This window comes from Alosa pseudoharengus, unplaced genomic scaffold (assembly GCF_046254945.1).
Source record: "Alosa pseudoharengus isolate Yale_2024_CS ecotype anadromous, Long Island Sound unplaced genomic scaffold, YU_APseudo_1.1 YU_APseudo_1.1_scf_2, whole genome shotgun sequence".
Classification (NCBI taxonomy): Eukaryota; Metazoa; Chordata; class Actinopteri; order Clupeiformes; family Clupeidae; genus Alosa; species Alosa pseudoharengus.
This window is the reverse complement of record NW_027468663.1, coordinates 31,283,002-31,305,369: the sequence shown is the minus strand read 5'-3', so window position 1 is coordinate 31,305,369 and position 22,368 is coordinate 31,283,002. Positions and strand designations below refer to the sequence as shown.

The following is a 22,368-nucleotide window of genomic DNA, read 5'->3' as shown; positions in this document are numbered from 1 at the left end:
AGAAACCTATAAAGGTGATGAGCATATGAAGGTATGGTTTCACATTGGCTAATTATCTGTGGAGGGTTTTATGTTAAATGGAAGAAACCCCATAAAGATGATGAGCATATAAGGTTTATGGTTTCACAATGGCTTATCGGTAGTCATACGGAAGGCACCAACACAGAGACGGAAATTAGTGACTACTTCAGTATTTCTGCAGAACTACTAATTATGGCTAGAAGCCCATCATTTGTCATTGTGGTATTTCCCCTCTCCACACAGCTACCATAACATTGAGGCCTTTAGGAGCCCCTTTCTGATAGACCAAACAGTCATTCATGAGACAGGCCACAAGTCATTTGATCAGTATTTTTGTCAAAATATGCTTGTAGACTTTATTTTGTAGACAATTATGTTGGATAATTGTAGTTGATAGCCACAGACATAAATTCACGTTTGGAGGGTATGGGGAAATCACATGATTTCTTATATGCTTCATCAAACGTGGGACTAAAATATAACATTTAATTTTTTATTTATATTTATGTGCATATATTGGATCTTCCATATAAATGCCACTAATCCAGCAGGAGGGATGTATTGAAACATCTCTGATGTACAGAGAAACATATCTGCTAGATAGAGGCCTGTCATTATACTACTGAGAAAAGAATAATGTCTTCCCCTGGGGATCAATAAAGTATATCTATCTATCTATCTATGTTTGCACGTGGAAGGGCAGGGGGCTCCCAGAACAGAGCCATACCGCCAAACGAAACATTATGCATTACCAATAACCTTCTTGACAAAGTGATCCTGACTGAAATCAGTTTCTTGGACATCTCTGAGACATGTCTTTGTGCATGTGGGTGTACTGTAAACGAATAATATCCAAGTATTTGATTATTAGACATTCATCTTGTCAAGCCATCTCTTTCCAGATTGTTTTGTTCAGCTTAAATGTCATTGAAATTTAGAACAAGGATGAGAGGTAACAGAAGAAATCATGCAGGAAGGAACATTACAAAATAAATTATTAGGAAGCCCACATTGGTGATTTTTTCAGAAAAAAATCCTGTTTTGTTCTGGTGAAATCAGTGATATACGGAGTCAATCTACCATCAGCTACATGGCTGTGTGAGTATGTGGAACGTAAAGTATTTGAGTCATCTCAAATGCGCATTGCATTCATGACATCCTGTGGTAGTACCAGGTTAATAAATCTTCCCTCCAATCACCATCATTTACAAAAATGAGAAAGGCCATAAATTATTTGCATACAAACAGGCTTTATTGTAGCATTACAAACATACCTGTCAGAAAGAAAAAACAAAACAATTAGCAAAGAAGTCAATCATCAGGCATGTTAAAGAGAGAGAACAAAGGCACTCAAATTGATCGTTCCATTTCAACACAAGATCTCTGAGGCACATTTTACACACTGTCTGGTTCAGGGCTCTTTTCTTATTGGCTGACAAGTGCTGTGTATGAGTGCATTATATGAAGAACACTACTCCATAAATCCATGAATTATCTCAGCATTGTGCAGGAAGCTGGCGCACCAGGCCCTCTGAGTTCTTATGCTTACATCATTTCTAGATGTCCACACCCTGCAGTTATCTCTGGTATACCACACCATTTTCCACGACTACATGATAAAAATGTCCATTCGCACAAGGAAAAGGCACTAATTTTACACTAGGTCACCCATTCATACACTCCTTCCCTCATCCCACGTGCTCTATCACTCCAAACAACTGTCCAGTAGTCTCCCCAGACTAAAGGCAGCTCTGACTGACTTGGTTCCTGGTGATATGACAGCACATGCTCATGCCTGATGCTCTTGATTAAAGCTTTAACCATGCAGCCCTACACATGTAGTTGGCCAGCAAATAAATCGGAGGTGAGGATCACACTCAATCCTTCCCAAAACAAAATATCACCCTTACAAAAAAACAAGTCACAAACACACCACACACACACACATTTCCACAACCCTAAAAACACAAAAAATAAGCAAAATCAATGAAAGGCAGGAAAAATGAAATAAGACAAAAAAAACTTGATTTTATTAGTCATAAAATGCTGACACCCTGATAGTTGGTTGAACTCTGTGACGATGACAGTCCGCCAGACTCATTTAGCCCTCTCACGTGTGCATGCTACAATATGTAAGCACACACCAAAGGCAGTCTGTCTCCAGGGGCTAAAGACCTCAACAGTGTGTGTACTCTGTCTGTGTGTGTGTCTATGCCTCTCTCACTGTTTTCCTCATTGTATGTGTGTGTGCATGTATGTTTCTCTTATCACTTTGTCTTTGTGTATTTCTACAGTATTTTTCTGTGTGACTGTGTGTGTGTGTGTGTGTGGAGATCTTCCCAAGAGAGGAGCTCCAACATTTCCGTGAGCAGTGCCAGCATTCCTGCCGCTATCTGTGGATGACGAGGGGAGGCTGGCATGTGTGGCGCTGCTAAACTGGGCTAATTATGGCTTCAGCTCCATGGTAGTGCTATCTGTCAGAGTGCCTCTGACTCTTATTTCCCCTCGGCTCAAACTAGGCCTGAGACATTCCTGTGGCGGTGTCATGTCCCTGAATGTGTACAGATGTTAGCCAGTTCACATCTTCTGGCGTGCTATTGGATCAAGAGGAGGCTGTTTGACCTCCTCTGTGCCTCCTTCACACACACACACACACACACACACATTTGAAAATCAGAAAGCCTTCTATGCATCTCCAATCCTGACATTCATAAAAGAAATAAGTTGGATCCCATCCACACAAGTGCATAACTGGGGCTCTTAAGTTTTAAAAGGACATTTAAAAGGCACGATTGGTATTAAAATGCAAAATAGAAACATTTAAATACAAAAAAAAAATTGTTTCACAGCAATACAATTCTATTCCAGCGGCATACATTTACTGACCGTTATTGAGAACGCATTCAATCCTCATTAACCAGACATCATCAATCACACAAACAAGGCCCACACCAAGACTACATCACTACTAAGCACACCTGTATGTATGTATGTATGTGGGTTACTGCAAGATACATCCACCACACACAGTTTTTGTTTCTCTGCAGAGCGAAAACAGCAATTCAATAAATACTGTTCTCCAGGGCTTTGAGCGCTACAGGCTTTGAATCTTAAAAGTTCCTTCCAATGAAGGTTGTTATTTTTAGTCTTAAGAACAGTAAAAGATGTGTCAAAATGTAAAGTTCATATACAGGAAGTTTAGTTCTTTCACACAACAAGAAAGGTTATTGAGGAAACTTTTTGTCAGTGAATATTACATAACCAAATGAATTTTGGTATGTCAGCCTGTCAGAGAGCAAGCCCTGTGTGCAGTCTCACAATTGTCCCACAGAAAGAAATAGAAATCACTCAACCACTCACCCAGTCTCTACCTAACACTCTAAACTACTGTCAGTACAAACAACATCTACACATGAATACCATATCTAATTATGCTACACGTAGTAAAACAGCTTACAAAACATAACTTAAGATGATATAAAAAAAAATCAATAAAATCAACACATACTTCACAACATGAGGTTATAAACACAATGACGGAAGAGAGAGGGGGGGGGGGGTAAAATATATTGACTAACAAAATAAGGAGCCATGTGAAAAGAACAGTGCCTTGAGAAACAACACTACCAGAACCCACTGGCAGCTGCTAGAACCCAGTAGAACCAGGTGGAACCTAGTTCTCTCGTTACTGCTTTGATTACAAACAACCCGAGATGAGGAAAGTAATGATACCTTTCATAGTCACCCTCACAATTCGGCCTGTTCCGAAGAACAGGTCATTGTCCTTTATGAGGGCGATAAGGATTCATTTTTAGTCTCTGGGCTTATGGGAAACATGACCTTTTGACCTGTGAGCGTGCTGGTGTGCTGAGCTGTGCGCCATCGTACAAAGGTGAGGCGTACTGACCACTCTGAGGAAGGCCAATCGTGTAGGAAAGAGAGAGCAATCAGCCGAGCATATATAGTTAAACTGTAAATGAGTTCCAAGGAGCTTGTGAAGAAATTACTTTATGTATTTGTGTCACTGTACATGTGGATTCTAGTTTTTTTTCTATATACATGAAAATGGGTCCATTATTGTATCTTTACATGTGTGTTTCTGAGTCCTAGGTTATTTTCATGTGTTTATGTGTGTGTGTGTGTGTGTGTGTGTGTGTGTGTTTATGTGTGTTTGTGTGTGTGTGTTCAGTGCTGTTATCAAGGCCGGTGGAACTTGTCGTTGTAGCGGTGGATGGTGACACAGCCGTGGTAGGAGATGGGCCGGGGCATGGCGGCCACGCCGGTGATGATGCCGGAGGCCGGGTCGTAGCACAGGATGGTGTCCGTGGCCTCGCCCGTCTCACCCCGACCGCCCAGGATGAAGATCTTCCCGTTACACACAGACATGCCACAGCTCTCCTGCACAAGAGAGAGAGGGAGAGAGGGGGGGGGGGTGAGAAGATGAGACAAACTTACAAACAAAACACTTTAAAATCACTGTCAATCACTTAGGTGACATTTAGATGACATTATCTAAGGAGGCACTGGACTGGGCGACTGATGATCGATGAGCTATGTTTAAAGCCTTTTTTAACATACAATATTTGTGTTCTTTTTAATTATGTTCCAAAATAAATGAGCTCTGTGAAGAGCTGGTTTGAGATGCTCCGATGACATTCAGCATGGCAGTGAAAACAGCTTACGTGAGACTGAATAACCAACTACAGGGATATATGACCCTCGCGGCCCAGTGAAAATTGCTGACAAGTCATTATGAGCTACAACAGGGTTCCCAGGACATGGGGTCATCTGAAACATGGCCCGGGGTCTCACCAGTTTGTTGAAAGTGCTGGCCACGTGCATCCAGTAGTCCTGCGCCGGGTCGTAGCAGTAGATGGCTTTGGTCAGCCCACCGGCCACGTAGATGAGGTTGTTCAGGGAGACGGCAGTGATGCAGCGCTTGGCGATGGGGATGCTGGCCCTCAGCAACCAGCTGTCTGTCTCTGGGTCATAGCACTGGACCTGGGGGGAGAGAGGACGGGGGGGGGGGTGCACGTGAGCTACCCGGGGTCTTTAAATAGCACTCATCAGGGTCAGACACACAACCATACCAAAAGAGGCTTGCTGGAGAGGACCCGTGGGTGCATGTAAACAGCTGCTGTGCTTTTCCATTTTTGATTTTCATGTGTTGTTTGTTTTAATGTTTCAGATCCCTCTGTAACACAATGGAGACTTTGTCAAACTGCTACGGCGGAGTGGGGGCCTACTAGGAACATGCAGGTGCATTTCACTGAAACTCCACACTCTACTCGAGAAAATATGTGGGCTCACATATTTCAGATCAAGAACGCAAAGGAATTTTCGCAATGCAGGACACACTGTACCAGATAGAAGCTTTCTCCACTAGAGCACGACCCATAACCAGTTGGGCCACAGGCACTATCTGAAGCGCTGAAGACTGAACTGACTGTCTCTTGACATTATAATGCGGCTCGTCTTTCTGCCTACGCAATCACACGGCTCTCTGAGGCTCTGATCTCCCTTCGCTGGCGGTCAGTAATAGCACTGGCCAGCGTAGCAGGTGTCATGCTGAAATCTGAGCCAGGCAGACGAGAAGCAGAGACCTGTGACGATGATAATTTGAACAAAGAACGACAGAAAACAAAGTGTTCATCCTGCATAGCTGTTCCTGAGGTCCACCTGTCACTCCGGTAGAGCTCAGAAGCACACACACACGCATAGACACTCTGGCAAATGTGCACATGTACATAAACACATACAGGTGTACACCTATATACACACACCTAGGCAAATTTGTACATAAATACAAACAGGTGTGTACACATACAAAGGGGGAATTTCAAATGTTAGCAGGTGGTCGAACAAAAACAGAAAAGAAAATCCCTGCACGCAACATGTGTGCCATTGTCAATGTTTGGAGACTGTTCAATTTAACATAGTGCCTGACAACCGTAATGACGCCGACTCTTTGTTGAGTCAGAGTTGGAGTGTTGACCTATTTTTAGGGCTTTCAGGCACCATGCGTCATGTTGACAGATTTCCTCTTGATGAGAAGGTTACACAAGCCGGCACATAAAGGCCCAGCTCAGGTGAGGCACGGTGAGTGCACCTGAAAAAAAAAAGTTGCTCAAAGATACCGGCTCCAGGTTGACTAGTCTCCACCAGTGCCAGTGGATAGACAACAACAGACACTTGTCATCAAACATGCACAGCGACCTGACACAAGGACAATGTGATGGGGGCTGCTCATATCTGTCCAATCAGTGCTGTACACACATATTGGTGAAGATGGTCACTTGTCTCCCTGTGGCCACTGTGTAGAGTGAGTTCCCTGATTTACCCCTAATAATCAGGTGTCAGTGTGGATTGGTGATGTATGTGAACTGAATGAAAACTGAATGTCTGATCTGCTTACCTTAGTTACCTAAGTTTTCAGCTTGCCTTGAGTTCGGTGTGAACATTTACTAACATTTGCAAACACTCTGAAAAGGTAGCTCTCTGCAAACACATAGTGCTATATACTTATCATTAACGGTAGCCAAAATTAAATTTTTACCCCACATCATTCAAATTTTAATTTCAAATCTATGTTGCTGTAAGTCGTCTTGGGTAAAAAGCGTCTGCCAAATGAACAAACGTACATGTAAATGTAGCAAATGTTCCTTGGTTCAATTAATCTGAACGCACCTCTTATTTAAGCGCGTGTGCATGACCAATACATTACCGTTGTCTGATCTTATCTGAGGTCTGAATTTAAAGCCAATGACAAAGACTAATTCAAATTCAAAGACAAAATCTTGTCTGAGATCTTCTTCCTAACCTGCCAGTTTACAGTATGAGATCAGTTGAATGGAAACAGGAAACCAGATGGGGGCTTTTTGACAGAGGAGTCCGTTCTCAAAGAGTCAAAAGAGAGGAAGAGCCGTTCTGGCAGTCCACTAACCTTGTCTGAGCAGTTGTAGTCGTCGGGCCCACCCCCGATGACGAAGAGCTTGCCCGCGCAGCTGGCTGTGGCCGGTGAGCTGACGGCCTCCTTCATGGGGGCCACCTCCGTCCAGCGGTTGGAAAAGGAGTCGTAGCACTCCATGCTGCTCAGGCGGCACTGCCCGTCATAGCCTCCTACAGCATACACCTAGACACACACACACACACACACGCAGACAAAACAAAAACATGTCAGTCAGAAACAAAGTGTCGCTGAGATAGAGCAGCCAAACTGATTAGGGTTTTTTTCTGTAGAATCCCTCAACAAGTAGGGACATGTCACATACATATTGAATCTCTGTGCTGCCCAAAACATTTATCAAAAGGACCACACACACACACACATGCATTTTTATAGACATTGCTGTGGTCATAATAATGGTAAATGATATACCGTTGTTCTTAGTGCAGTCTTATGCTATGCTTTGGCACTGTTTATGTCTATGAAGTGCCACAGTATGCCAGCCAAAAGAAGATCTTAGAGATGGGTTACTGCCACCTCACATCACCTTTTTCAGATAGGACATAAGTTCACAGCCCGCATATTGTCCTTATCAGTTCCTGCATGGAGTCATGCATTCATGCTAATCTGAAGAACCTCATTTCTCGCAAGGAAGTGGAATGGACACATCAAAGCGCACCATCAAGCAGCCACTCTAAAACCAGGAAGAAAAAAATGACGACAAAGTGGCACGAATATGTGGGTCGATGTGATCTGTTCTACCTACTTGGTGGCGTGCTCCTACATACACGCGGTCCTTTGTGGTGGGGTTTGACGGCCGGGCCGGAGGAATGCTTTTAGAAGCTGCAACACCAACAGCAGGCATTGCTTCAGGCCCCAGAAGATGGAGGGTCTTGAGTGTGTGGGTGTATGTTTGTGCGGTTCGGTGTGTGTTGGGGGTGTGGGGGTAACAAAAGTGTGTCTATCCAATCGCACGCACCTGTTACGGAGAGCAATATCCCACAAGTATTCCATAGACGCAATTTGAACCATCACTCTAACAGAAAGACAGACAGAATGTCTAACTCCACCACAAATGAGTTTCCGTCAGTTCGTCTCAACATCAAGTGGCCTGCCAGATGACAGACGTGAATTAACATAAAGCTGGAGATTGGCACCAAGCGCAGAGTATACACAATATCTAATAATCAAGATTACCAGGGCACTGATGGCTCTGCACACTGCCTGAGGAATAGTTTCACAACTCGCACAGAGAGAGCAGAGGAAGGAGGGAGGGAGGGAGGGAGGGAGAGAGAGAGGGAGAAAGGTATTTGTAATAAAATTCCACCCATGAGATCTAATCAGCAAGGGGGATCAACTGTCTCTCAGTGTACGACAGTATGAAAATATGTGACTGATGTATATAGAGAGAAATCCCTACAAGAAAGAAATATAATAAAATGCTATTGTTGAGCTTCCGTGCTTCCTGTATAAAAGGAAGGTGTCTATCAACGCTGAACACTGACAGGTGTTAAAACAGCAAAACAAGTGTTATGACATTTCAGTGAGGTTACATACCTGCAACAAGTGGCCCAACATCACCATTGGCAAAACACTTAAAGCGATGGTTCGGAGTAAATTCACCCTAGGGTCCTTTGCACCATGACCAGCAAAACACCCTCCCAGAACCTATTTTCCATTGGTCGAATAAATAAATAAATGTCTGTCTGTTCTCTCTCTCCTCTCTCTCTCTCTCTTTCTCTCTCTCTCTCTCTCCTCTCTCTCTCTCTCTCTCTTTCTCTCTCTCTCTGCTCTCGCTCTCTCTCTCTCTCTCTCTCTCTCTCTCTCTCTCTCTCTCTCTCTCTCTCTCTCTCTCTCTCTCTCTCTCTCTCTCTCTCTCTCTCTCTCTCTCTCTCTCTCTCTCTCTCTCCTCTCTCTCTCTCTCTCTCTCTCACACATTGGGGTACAGTACACAGTGGCTCTGTCATTGCTTTAGAGGACGGAGATCTCTGGTGTATGACAGGAAGGGGGGAGAGAGGGGGAATGTCTTCACTGTTTTCCTAGTCACAGTCCAAAATATACAGGGGGGATGAAGAGAGAGGTAGATAAATAGAGGGAGAGATAGAGAGAAATGGTGTGTGAGAGAGAGAGGCCCTGTTGTTATGACAGAGGACTCCTGGGAGGAAAACAAAGAGAGCTGACCTACAATCCCCCATCTGCCTCCAAAACCAGTCCAACAGGAAGTGAGAGCACACGCACACACACACACACACACACACACACACACACACACACACACACACACACACACACACAAATACACACACATGCACACAGAGACATACACACACACACGCACACAAAAGTTCAGAGTTCCTTTATGGCACTACAAATGTTAACATGATCTGGCCACCCAAGGGTAATCTCCTTTTGCAGAAAAACGTGCAGGAGGCATAGGCAGTAACTTGATCCCTACACGGAAAATAAAACAACACACATTTCCCTGGAATTGCTGACACATAACTTAAATGACAGGCCAGTCTATCTAATGGCACAACTGCACATGAATTCAAAAAGATAAAAGGGCTGCACATCTACCCCATGACCGCCAGATAAGAGGCCAAACAGTGAGGATCGTTACACACTGTTTCCCCTTTAATATCAGGGGGGGAGAAGTTCACAGTGCTAGTTCCTCTTCTAATGGGGGAGGGAGGACGTTATCCAGGTGGACGTTTTTTAAGAGGGGGTTAATTTTAGAGTAGACTGTAGTAGACCCAAAAAGCCATAGGTGAGGATAGTAAATCAGAGAGACGCACACATCTCCTCTGCAATCCGTGAGTGTTTCTACATGAAGGAGAGCAGCCAGATAGCATACCAGAGAGAAACACCAGCCTGAGACCCCCCCCCCACCCCCTTCCCAGACCCATGGGGTCAAAAAAGGTAAAGCTAGAACAGTGTCAACAGAGCTTCAGAAAAGCACTGGCGCTGAGCTGGTGAGGAGGGATAAACAGAGCTATAAACAGGCACCCGGATAGGGGCTGATTACGGACACGGCTCGGCCCACTTCTTGCAAGGAGCTCAGCTCCAGCTCTGGGCTACGCCTGTTGCTATGAGGTCGAGAAAAAGTGATGTCAGTGTATGTGTGTGTGTGTTTGTGTTTGTGTGTGTGTGTGTGTGTGTGTGTGTAGGAGTTCATACTGGCCAGGTCCAGCGTGGCATAGATGAGTAATGTATTCAGCCTTAACCTGTTTCTTAATGAGTCACATATGTAGCTACAGTACATGGAAGTGCTAAGAGGATATACTTTGTTAAGTCAGTTGTATCCAAAGTTCCAATGCACTCTTCAATACACAAACACACCTAAACAGAATCACATGCAAGCTGTACACAAACACACACACAGATACACACACAGACACACACACAGACAGACACACACACACACAAACACTAATGCTCACACAAAAGCACATACACTCACAAACATGAACACTCTGGAACTGAAAACAACAAGCAAACAAGCTGCAGAACTAAGATAGAAGTATACATTTTTAACATCTGGAACCTACAAAAATACCAAGCCAACAGACACTTGTAAAAGAATGTGTTTTTCTCTGGGTAATGTACACATGTCCACGCTCTGTTACCCAATTCCACTTTAAGGCCACCGCACATCTGTGGCATACCCACCCTCACCCTTTCATCACCTCACCACCACCACCACAGACACAGACACACACAGTCTTGTGTGGGCCCAGCTCTGGCCCCCAGCTAGCACGCGGTCCACACGCGTCGTTCCGCAATCGCTAAGGTAGAGTGGTGGCTCCCACGTAACAAGGCGGGAGGCATCAACAGGTTCTGCCAGGGCACCACTGACCCGTGTCTGCGTGTGAAAACAGAAAAATGCACAGCCGGAGAGCAAAACAAAACCAGCTGATGGGGAGGATTTTTAATCCTTCTTTTGGCTTAAAGCACTCCTTTCTGAGTGCATTCCCAGAGATAGAGAGAGAGAGGGCGGGAAAAAAACCCCAAAACAACAGAAAGCCGATTAAGGCAGAGCGTACCGCTCACTCCCGCTGCAGAGAGCAAATGACTAACCGCAGGGCCCAAGTGCAGGGCTGGTGTTTGGCTCGGGTGAGCTGTGCCAGGGCCACATCACTTAGCAGGGCCCTCTGAATGCACACATGAAAGCATGCTTCTTCACAAGCCCAAACCATCGATCAGAGCGGACCCGAAACGAACTCACAACCACATCTGAGCCCTCTCAGACAGCCACGAACAGGAATGTAATTGAGATGTGCATAAACATGCATTTGTTTGCGTGCCAAAAAAAAAAACAGCCTTATATCTAGTTATGTGAGACACAATGCAGTGCATTGTCTTTGTCAAGTAAAAAAAAAAAAATCCCTTAATGCATCTATTATATTCTGCACCACACATAGAACACATAGAGGCACAGTCACACAGAAGAAGTCCTGTGTTTGAGTGACTGACCATGCCCTTCACCAATCCTCATGTCCCAATTCCACACTTGGTGGTGGACCAGGGCAGTGCAGGTCCCAAGAGGACACGAGGGCCTGTCTTGATGACTCTCTCCCTGACCTGGCCATACTGTAGTAGAGGCTTTTTACGCCCACAATTCAGCGTTTCCCTACTTATTTAAGTGCGTTGAATACTGTGGTCCAGTGCGGCGTGTTTTCAAGAGGGCTTGCCTGTTGATTTAGCCTGACCAACATGATGTCATCTGCTGTCACATGTATTACAACAGCATGTCCTCTGGGGCCAAAGTTAACAGCGAGTCCAGTTGATTTCATTCGACCAAACACTTGAGTTAGCATTACTGGGGTCGAGATAACCCTCAAAGATGCTGTGACCAAATGACATGTTTTCAAAAGCGTATAGATTCAGCTTCTTCTACACTGCATGCATTAGTCTGCAGTGTCATCATATGTAAATATGGGCATCGCCTACTGCACTGTGTGTAAGTAATAGACCTCCACACCCCAGACACACACATATTTACATCAACACTCACATGCCATGCATGGGCAGATGTGCAAGCGATCTGGAGTTGATCAGAAGACTTGATGTGTGAAAACGTGACATGAACGGAGAGTCCTGATTGGCTTACCTTCCCCAGGAGGACTGCCATCTTGTGACGCCAACGCCCCTTATTGAGGGAGGCCACTCGGATCCACAGGTTGAGCTGTGAGTTGTACATCCACACATCCCTGCTGTTGATGCGGCCACCTGAAAGAACAACAAAAGCGCTCTCTTAGACGTACGTAGGTATCCATATGTCTCAGGCCCTGTGGGAAAAAAAAAAAACTCAGAAAAAAAAGTAAATCCCATCTTTTGTTCAAGTCTTGTTAGAAAAACAATACACATTACACTGGAATAATGCATAGCATTGTTAACTGATATTATCTTTGCCCGTACAACATCTGTACATCATACATAGGTTCCAAGCACTTTCCGCCAATAACAAATCACATTACAAGGAATCTATTGTTCTGCTGTCATCTCCGCCCTTTACCTGTGCATGCAAGACACATTATAGTGCTCTGAAAAACAGCCAGAAAGCAAACTGTACTTTGCTATGATGAACTTTCTCCTAGAAAATACCCCCCCCCCCCAGTTTCCCATTCCCTGCCTAAAGCATCCAATGCAGACTGTAAACAAACAAAACATTATGTATGTGGCATATCCCAACTGTGAGAAGGAACACATATTGACTCTTAATTATACTGTGAAATACGGGGCACAAACAGAACGTGTTATGACAGGTCCTATTCTTGCTCATTACATTCTTTGAACAGGTATTAACACAGGATCAGAAACTATGAGGCTGGATTGAGACTTCCTGCTTCCCTCAATTTTTTCATGTTGGGGGGGGTTTCTCCCTAGAAGGTTGATAACATTTGAGCCAGACAGGTGATCCTCTGTTCCAGTCACGTTTCTTACAGGCCCAGGCACAGCCCCTTGCCTTCACACCCGCGCATACAGCACCTGTCTCCCTCACCCTCTACAAAGACACACACACACACATACACACAAACAAAGGCACAATCACAAGCACAAACATTCAGGCGCATGCACACACACACTCACACAAAGGCACAAGCACTCAGGCACTTGCGCGTGCGCGCACACACACACACACACACACACACACACACACACACACACACACAAACACACAAACACACAAACACACACACACACACACACACACACACACACACACACACACACAAACACACAAACACACACACAAACACACACACACACACACACACACACAACAGCCAGACACAACCTTGGTAACAAAGAGTCCCGTAGTGAAAACAGTGACAGTGTGGCGTCAGTACTTTATGTGTGAACAAAGCCTTCTCAAACCTACCAACCCACACAGTGCAGTCATCTGTTTTCTTTCCTCTCCTTTTTTCAAAAGAGCTGAAGTGTGAAGAGGAAGAGGAGGCTGCGGAGGAAGAGAAAGATCCCAAACGGGGGAAATTCTAAATTGAACCAAGTATGTGAAAAGCCTAAGGACACATGCGTCAGAGCAGAGGCGGTGACAAGACGTCAATCATCAACACTGTGTGTATCTATCTGTGTGTGTGTGTGTGTGTGTGTGTGTGACCACCTTCTCCTTCCAGGAAGGTTCACTAGGACACAGTGTTACCCAGCACTAAGGTATAGGCTACCTCAGGAAGGAACAAAAGCTGCCCCTAGAACGCGCCAAACCCCAGAGTACAGACTGGTCTTTCTGGACTAGCACTAAGGAAACCTGTTAGTAACAAACTGGTTGAGGTACAACTGTTCTCTCACTCAAACTACTTCTGCTATACACCAGGTGTTAAACATCCGTAAAAATGAGCTGAGAACGTGTTTTGCTTAAAATGGAAATGGCTTCTCATAAGACAGGCCACACATTAACGTAAGAACCTGTTTTACATGACTAGTAAATAAGCACATGTAGACTCTCCCAGACACAAAGCAGACACTTTGGCTGACACAGATTGACTGATGACAGAGGGGATACAGGGGCGAAGAGAGAGAGAGAGATACACACACACACATTGACATTTCTAGAAGTCTGCTCTCAGGCACGTAGGAACTTTTTTTCTGAAGCCTGAAGTGATGTCCTGGGCCAACGCGCACACATAGATGACAGACAGACAGACGACACCTAAGCAAATGCATAAACAATGCACACACACACACACACACACATCACGTACACACAAACACCTGAATTGAACTTATCAACGGCAACAGGGAAATACATGTTTGCTTTTAATAGGACAGCATTCAGACCTTAAGCAAGTTTTATTGTTTTGTTTTGACCTTGAAACCCCAGGTCTTGTTTTTAAAGGCAATCCCCAGGGCCCTTAGATGAGAGACCTCTCTCTCTCTCTCTCTCTCTCTCTCTCTCTCTCTCTCTGGGTGAGTATGGAGGGGCAGTGGTGTGACCGGGTTAGAAGTGGTGGTGTCTGCTTCTCGCCTCAAACATGATCCAGTTTAAGCTGCAGCTCAACATAGCCCTGTTTGGAGTGGAGCCAGCACACGTGCACAGACATATTAGGCCAGGGAGGAGGGGAGCGAGGGAGCGAGGGAGAGAGGGAGAGAGGGAGAGACGACAGGAAGAGGGATAGAGAATGTGAGAGAGAAGGAGAGGAGAGAGAGAGGGAGAGAGAGAGAGAGAGAGAGAGAGAGAGAGAGAGAGGCACAGGCACAGGCAAAGGAAAGAATGTTTACAAAGTTGAGTGGTAAAAACCGTACAGTTGGGGGGGGGGGCGGAGAAGATATGAAAAACAGAGTCAGGGTAGAGACAGAGGGAGAGCGAGAGAAACAGAGAGAGAAATAAGAAGGGTGGGAGAAACAGATTACAAGAGAAGAATAGAAAAACAGCAAGAAAGAGAGCAAGAGAGACCCAATAACATCTAGAGAAACAGACCAACAGTACATCCAGAGAGAGAGTGGGGGAAAGAGAGCAGGGAGTAGGGGGGAGGGTAGTGATCGCCTTTTTCAAACAGCTGCTGGCAGGTCCACTGACAAAAGACACGTGAGAGCAAGAAGTATGAATCCCCCCCCCCTTACTGCCCCTCTCCCACCCCGAATCTGTTCTCCAACCGCTCCCTCTATCCTTGTGCCAGCTCTTCTTCTTCAGTGCGATCTCTCCCTCCTGCCCCCATCTCTCTCTAGGCTATCTCCCTCCCGGATCGCTTTCCAGCACGTCTGGCAGCCTGTACTGGCAGTTTGCTTCTCAGCTCTCAGGCTGCTTTTAAAATGCAGTCACTGTTTTAGCTTCAAACACTATCAACGCTCCGTGGGCAAAAACTCTTAGTGAGATTGATATGGATATTTATGGTATTATACATGAACACGAGGTCTTTAGCCAACCATACTGACTAGGCCCTTCGGCACGAATGACTCATATAATATGGCATTACGTTATTGCATTACTTTAAATGATCTGGATAAACATATCTGTGTCAAAAACTAACTTTGTCTGAATCTAACCATAAATGGTCCAAAGTGTTAAGTTCCTAAACCACAATCAGATTAAAAAAAAAAAAAGTGCATAGATTGCATATCGAGAAGTGAACTTGCACAGCGAGTATGTTTCCCTGAATGACGTGATTGTTCCGTTCATGTAAAAACATGTGCCAGGGTTGCTTTTCTTTATGAGCGAGGTTATGGCACGACTTTGGTGCCTGTGCCCATCCCACAATGCATTGCACTGGTCAACACAGCTCCAGTGAGGCAACAAGGTCCTGGGGCAATTGAAGTTGAACTCGCTCACGGTGTGAACAACATGTGTTGCTTCACTCTTTTGTCTGAAACCTTGCACACGCTGTACTTAAGTGCTGGTGACAAACCAAAAAATTAGCACAACATATCAGCTCTTTTTTTTTCTTTTGTTTTTGTTCCTTTTTTCTCTCCTTCTTTGCTAGCCAGGATCACTTCACACAGAGTCTGGCAGTGGTTATGGTCCACTTATCACATTTGTCGCTATGGGAAACAGTAACCACAGCGACCTCTTATCAAGCAAACCAAAGTATGGCTTTCACACTGCAGACAGGCTTGCTCACCTGAGACCAGGATGTCGTTCCTGAGGGCGCAGACTGCATACTCCGACTTGGTGAACTCGGGCAGCTTGGCCAGAGACCTCCACTCGCCCGTGACGGGTTCGTAGCACTCGGTGTAGGGCAGGTTGAAACCGCCCACTCGCTCACAGCCTCCCACCACCACAATCACCTCAGAGAAGCCTGTGGACCTGCAAAGGGGTGGGCACATGTTAGACAGGGGACAAAAGCCACAATGAACTTCCTAAAAACATTTCCATTTCCAATTAGAGAGGAACTGGGTGGGACTTTGTCTCCAAGCGTTCAGTCATATTGAGTGTCATTCAACGATGGCTGCCAAGTTGGCAAATCAGAGTGCTCAGAGGAAACACTGAGGCAGCGCTAACACCAGTGTGGAGAGTTCAGACACGCTTTTCAAGTTGGTGCTGGAAAAAACGGACTGTTCGTTTCTTACAAGTTCTAACATTATACAACATTAAGCAGGATCTAGATAAATATACATGAAATGGAGAAGATGAAGGACAGTATTTACGAGGTATTTAGTAAATACGAGGTGGGATAATTGTAGATTGCTGCTTCTTTTTGAACCATCTGAAAGTTAACAGAAGAAGCTCCCCAGACAGGTAAACACACAGTCACACACACACGCGCGCACACACACACACACACACACACACACACACACACACACACACACACACACACACACACACACACACACACACAACCACAGGTTGGGTAAGGAAGCCAACTGAGGAGGAGTTTGTCCCCAGGGCTTCCTCTGTTGACTCCATGGGGGTGGGGGCAGATGACACTAATCTGCCTGGATACTGACACTTCATGCTCCCGCGGGCCAGGGAACGGAACAGCTCACAGACGGTCCGCCACGTGCACCCCTCCTAAACTAGAGCTCGTGCTCGGTGATGGGAGAGCGCTGGACGCGTGAGGAGAACTCTCTGAGCTGTGACGCCTCGGTGCCCAGTGTGTGACTCAGTGACTAAACACATCACAACACCTCAACTGAACCCTCTGCCATTACACTAATACTGCCATATCAGCACAACAGATACCACACTCTTTCAGAGGTCTTGAGGAGAGATTGTTTTTTCTTTAAGTCCCAGAAACAGACTGTGATGACAGTGTTGCGTTGCTATGACAGGCACTTCTGCACTAATAGAAGCTTCACACAAAGTGTTTAAATAAAGGGTTAGTGATGGAAAGAAATCAGACTGACTTCACTGCTCTACAGGTAAGCCAGGAGAGGTGTTTAAGGAAAGGAAAGGCAGGGCACACATTATGGTAGGTTGCAACACCGCTGTTGCTGGGCGGAATGTGTATGAACAAGTCACAGTAGTTTCCTTAATCAGGTGAGAGAGAAAAACAGGTCTGTGAGAGATCTTTGCCCTAACGAGGTAATGTCGTTGGGTCTGTTCTGTTGGCCCCAGCACAGAACCGTTTACCAGTTTTGCATTTATTTAAACTCTTCACCCCAAATCCAGGACCAGATTTTTATCTCTTCATAGGTGCTTCCCTGATGCCCCAGCCAACACAAACATTTTAACAACAGAAATTACAAAACACCTGTGTTTACAACAAACATGCAAGGACAAGCTTTTAAACCTGCAATAGGCTTTGCTTTACATATATCCTTCATAATTGTGCAGCTCAAGTTGGTAGGTAACAGCCAAAATCACATTCCTGAGGTTCAGCAAAGATCTCCAGGAAACTGTAACACCAACGCCTATTAACAAGACCTCATTTAGAATATAATAAATATAAATCCTTCAACAGGGAATCACTGCTTGAAAATGTTCCTCAAACAAAAAACTTCACCAAGTTGGCACCCTGCTTGAAAAAATATCCCAGGTACGGGGAAAAAATATTTTTGCCATGAAGAATTTAAACTTCAAAGTAGCTGCCATTGAATCTAGACAGTCAGTCTCAGACTTTAAAGTCCATACGTTGTAGATTGAAGTCGACATGATATTCCAACTTTATTCTTTATAGTCTTTATAGACTTTATTAGTCAGTATATTGTCGAGTTAATGGCAAAAATATTTGGCACCCAGGTGAGTCGCCATCTTCCCCTGCTGATCTTATTACCCACCTGTTGGCCAGGTCCTGAGTAGCATCCTCATTAAAATAAACCAAAAACTTCCCCAGGTAAGTGTTGTTTTCCCCAGCTTAAACTCTTTGTAATATGAAGACCCCCAGGTAAACCACCCTTTGCCCCTCCTGACAAACACCCCAAAGGTCACCCACCTGCGTGGCCGGGTCCTGGGGGACATCATCTCGTTGCCCAGCACGTGGTAGCGCCGGGCCTCGTGCAGCAGCTGGTAGCAGTCGGGGTCCACCTGGATGAGCTGGTCGCCCTCCACCGTCTGGACAAAGTAGTTGGGGTGCAGCAGCGGCAGGCGCACGTGCTGGAGCAGTTCTTTGAGCACGGTCTTGCGCTCGGCCGTGCTGTGGTACACCCAGCGCATGGCCGCCTCGAACACCATTTCCTCCTTGCCGATGGTCAGCTCGTCACTGGCGATGTACTCCTCCAGCTCCTCCTTGCGCAGGTCTAGGAACTCCTCGTGCTGCGCCACGTCGGCGAAGTTCTGCAGGGTGTAGGCGCGGCAGCGACTGGCCAGCTGCTTGAGGGAGTGGGTGTCGGCAAAGCGGCGAATGCCCAGGCAGTTGCACGGGTCCAGCTGATCTTCCAGGAACTTGGCGCAGGCGTCACGCAACGGGAAGATCTGGAACAGGCTGGAGGTCTCGAAGAGGTACTGGACGTTGTGTGTGGTGATCTTGGCACGGCCTGAGTAGACGTACTGCAGGAAGGTCTCCATGGCCTCGGCCAGGATGCCATTGATCTCCACCAGCATCTCGCGGCTCTCGCGGTGGTCGTTGCAGAACATGGCACGAAAGTAACTGCTGCAGGCCGAGAGCACGGCACGGTGGCAGTGGAACTGCCGGCCCTCCACGCAGATCACCACATCAGTGAAGAGGCGGCTGTCGCGGAACTCGTTGAAGGCCTGCAAAATGCCCTCGCCATGCAGGCCGCCCGAGCAGAAGTCGAATGCATCGTCATGGCCGCTCAGGTTCTTGGAGTCCACGTCGAACACCTTGCGCTTCACTGCAGGGGAGTCGCGCACCCCCGAGTCCTCCCGGTTCAGCCTCCGGCCCAGGATCAGCACCATGGCTGTGCCTCTACGTCCAACAGAGTCCTGACGTCAAACGCTGGCTCTGCAAACAGTGCCTGAGGAAACCCAAAGAGACCATTACGTCATGAACACCCACACACACAGATCTTTCAAATCCCCTATGAAGTGCTGAGGGAGCCTCTGCTGGATCTGACCTGCTGCCAACTTTTATTGGCTATTCTCTATTATCACATGCCTGTACACTGAGTTGCTATGATCAAGAATATGGTGTGTCTATTTAGAATCTAGTTGTTTCAGAGAAAAGAATCCTAAGTGCTTAAGCAGTTGTAGCCTACAGCCTCAGGTTGGCAAATTCTTGCTTATCACTGGGGAATAGACAGGGAAGATTCACAGAAGACCCTGAGGTGCCTCACACGACTGAAAACAACTCCTGAAGCCATGTCGTATACCATGTCAATAGCAGTGGTGCCCCAAAGCAAGGGAACATTAGTTGAAAAGTTCAGTCAACTGTAAAAACGAAAAACAGCACTCCAGGTTGCGCAACTGGCAGCGCATAACGCAAATGTGTCAATCAGGTTTGTTTTGGTTGTAGGAGGGAATGGGGTAAAGGAAACTAGAGCCTTGCGTCAACGGCCATGCTCATTCAGCCACGAGGAGAGAACAATGCAACACCTGGCGCCAATAAATTGATTACCTCAATATAGCTCTATTTGTTTTGGATTCTCACTTGATTTGAAATAAACAAATAGTTGAACATCTATGTAGATTCATTGTGTTAAATGAAACCATATTTTTTGATTGATGTTGATATGTTGATGTTGCACACAGAAATCCCTCAACAGGCTTTTTGTTTATCTTGTCTTATTAAATAGACTAATAAATAAAGACATACTAATCGGTAGGCTACACTTAATACCCAGGCTCTACGCTAAAATGAATCTGTTTGTATAATTTCAATACGTCTGGTTCACCTTTACATTTAGGACAATTTCAAGTTGTCCGACATTAAAACCAAAACTCTCGGCTAGGCTGACTCCTCGCAGCGTCACTGATGAGGAATTGTTCTGTTTACATGTGACTGCAGTCCGTTATGATTATCAATACAATTCATATCCAATGACGACCCACATACTAATGTGTTATAAACATGCGATATTGTGCCAAAACACATGTTATAATTCATTTATTGACAATATAGGGTAACTATTCTAAATATAGTTCACTATTTTTGTCGACTCCAATTACAACTCAAGCATGTTATCACCAGTGTACTGTATAACATTTGTCCGGTTGTAACGTTACCTGTTGAAAAAGGTGAAAACGGAGGGAAACTGTTTGCCGGTGCAAAACAGAAGAAATTCACCAAAAAGCGGCAATATATGCATAGGCCTACTTCTGCCATGGACCAAATATAGACATGTTTACTTTACACAACCTGAAATATTCAGATATAAAACTGTGTGTTGGGGGCTATAGGCTAAATAGGCTGTAAGGCAGCGAACAACAACACCGGACTATGTGACGCATTTCATAGGGTCTTGTCTTACCTTCAGTGGTATCAAAGACTCCTGCTGGAAATGCAATATTTGGAAAGTTGAAAAACAAAGTCCATAAGAAAGAAAGTGTCAGATAGTTGCTTGTCCAAATTGTATAGTATAGGCTACGTTGAAAGGTATATATTCCTCAGTGACCGTGTCATGTTGTCTCGGAGAAATTTAGTTGGCACAAAGAAGTATGGAAAAGGACAATAGTGCAGGGTTATTTATGTCACATCCTCAGCACCTCTCCAACTTGACATTGGTTGGGTATTCATGGGAAGTGTATTTTTCACAGAGCGCATGACTTAGACTGTCTATAAGCTCAGAGACAACACTTCCCACAATCCTCCAGAGGAACATTCCACGTGGATAGCTTGTTTGCAAACAAAACAACGAGGAAGACGGGTCGACCGTTTGAGGAAGTTGAAACTAGTGAAGTTGCCAGTCCGGTGTTGAGGGAAGTTGCTAACTAGACAATAGGACTTAATAAAACGGTGACAATGTTGTGAGATGCAGTAGCATTTCTTCTCCAGATTTTATTTGGACACAAAGCTAGCATATAAACAAAGAAAAGCTTTAATTAATGAAAAAACACAAGCCTATGGACTTGTCCACTCACCCCCATGGGCCTATAATTAACATTTATTGACACTTATGTGTACAGTGCATCTGGGCTCAAAAAACTAATGTAGTGGCCTATCCTAAACCTTTAAAATACATAAATAATACTCATTAGACAGTTGGGGTGCACATTAACATACTTCGTCTGAGAACACTTTGTCCTCCAGTGCAAAGAAAACGTGTGTTAACCCTCTGTGAGACATTTGGTGGAAAACAAGCCTAGGCTACTTCATAGGACACTGGCACCCTCAGGTGGTGATTTATTGAAACATCCTACCCAGAAAAAGAAAGCCTGGTATCACTGAAATAGCAATAATGTTGAGTTACATATAGTTGAATAACAAAAAGTGTAAATAGCATCAATAGGCCCATCATCAGATTTGTACCAATCAGGGGTTATAAATGGGGAACTCATTACATCATCAAGACCCTCTTTTAGGACCTCCCAAAAAAATGGAACACTGAAAATGATGTCATCTTGCATAATGGTCTAACTCCACAATTCAGTAGTAGGCTTAGGCTACCACACAGTTTAGAGTCCTTTGTTTTCAGGAGTGATTTTCTGAACTACACAAGTTGTTTCCAAATGAATCTCTGATTTTGGTTAAAAGAAACTTTAACAGCTGGGTCCAAGGAAGTGCAGTCATTGATGTAGAGGGAGAAGAACATGGGGGAGGTTACTCTGAGGAGAGGAGCACCAGTGCTGATTGCCCATTACAGAAGTGGCTTCTCCCAGTCTCACCCATCACTGGCAAATGGCAGGAGGTATATTGAGCTGGAAGAGCTTGAAGGAGAAAATGTCAGGAATGATGGTGGGCAATTCCATGGAAAATTACGTTTTTTGTAACATCCATAATGCCAATAAAATGTGATGGTATGGTATGATGTGAATGATTACATGACATTTGAGCATTTGCTATTTTTGTCTGAAGAATGGACACGAGAAAAAATGCACAAAAAATGAATGTTATCATTCACATCATACAAATGCCAAGGCATTTCACTGGCGTTATGGATGTGAC

At 45.1% G+C, this 22,368-nt stretch overlaps 1 protein-coding gene across 1 annotated transcript; it reads right to left on the bottom strand.

Moving 5' to 3' along the window:
• Window positions 1-1,251: 1,251 nt before the first annotated feature.
• On the bottom strand, window positions 1,252-20,930 carry klhl24a (kelch-like family member 24a). The gene is made up of 7 exons (XM_076294537.1): window positions 20,735-20,930; window positions 18,301-19,282; window positions 16,045-16,229; window positions 12,078-12,196; window positions 6,965-7,153; window positions 4,834-5,022; window positions 1,252-4,419 (listed from the first exon to the last, which is right to left on the bottom strand). The coding sequence occupies exons 2-7, from the start codon at window positions 19,221-19,223 to the stop codon at window positions 4,219-4,221; spliced, it is 1,806 nt and encodes a 601-aa protein (XP_076150652.1). The 5' UTR covers window positions 19,224-19,282; window positions 20,735-20,930; the 3' UTR covers window positions 1,252-4,218.
• Window positions 20,931-22,368: the final 1,438 nt, after the last annotated feature.

Bases quoted from the DNA above. Each gene is read 5' to 3' on its own strand.
- klhl24a (XM_076294537.1), bottom strand. From the start codon at position 19,223: ATGGTGCTGATCCTGGGCCGGAGGCTGAACCGGGAGGACTCGGGGGTG. The intron at 16,230-18,300 runs GTGGGTGACCTT...ACCCCTTTGCAG, and splicing joins CCCAGGACCCGGCCACGCAG to GTCCACAGGCTTCTCTGAGG. The intron at 4,420-4,833 runs GTGAGACCCCGG...TCTCTTGTGCAG, and splicing joins CCAGCACTTTCAACAAACTG to GAGAGCTGTGGCATGTCTGT.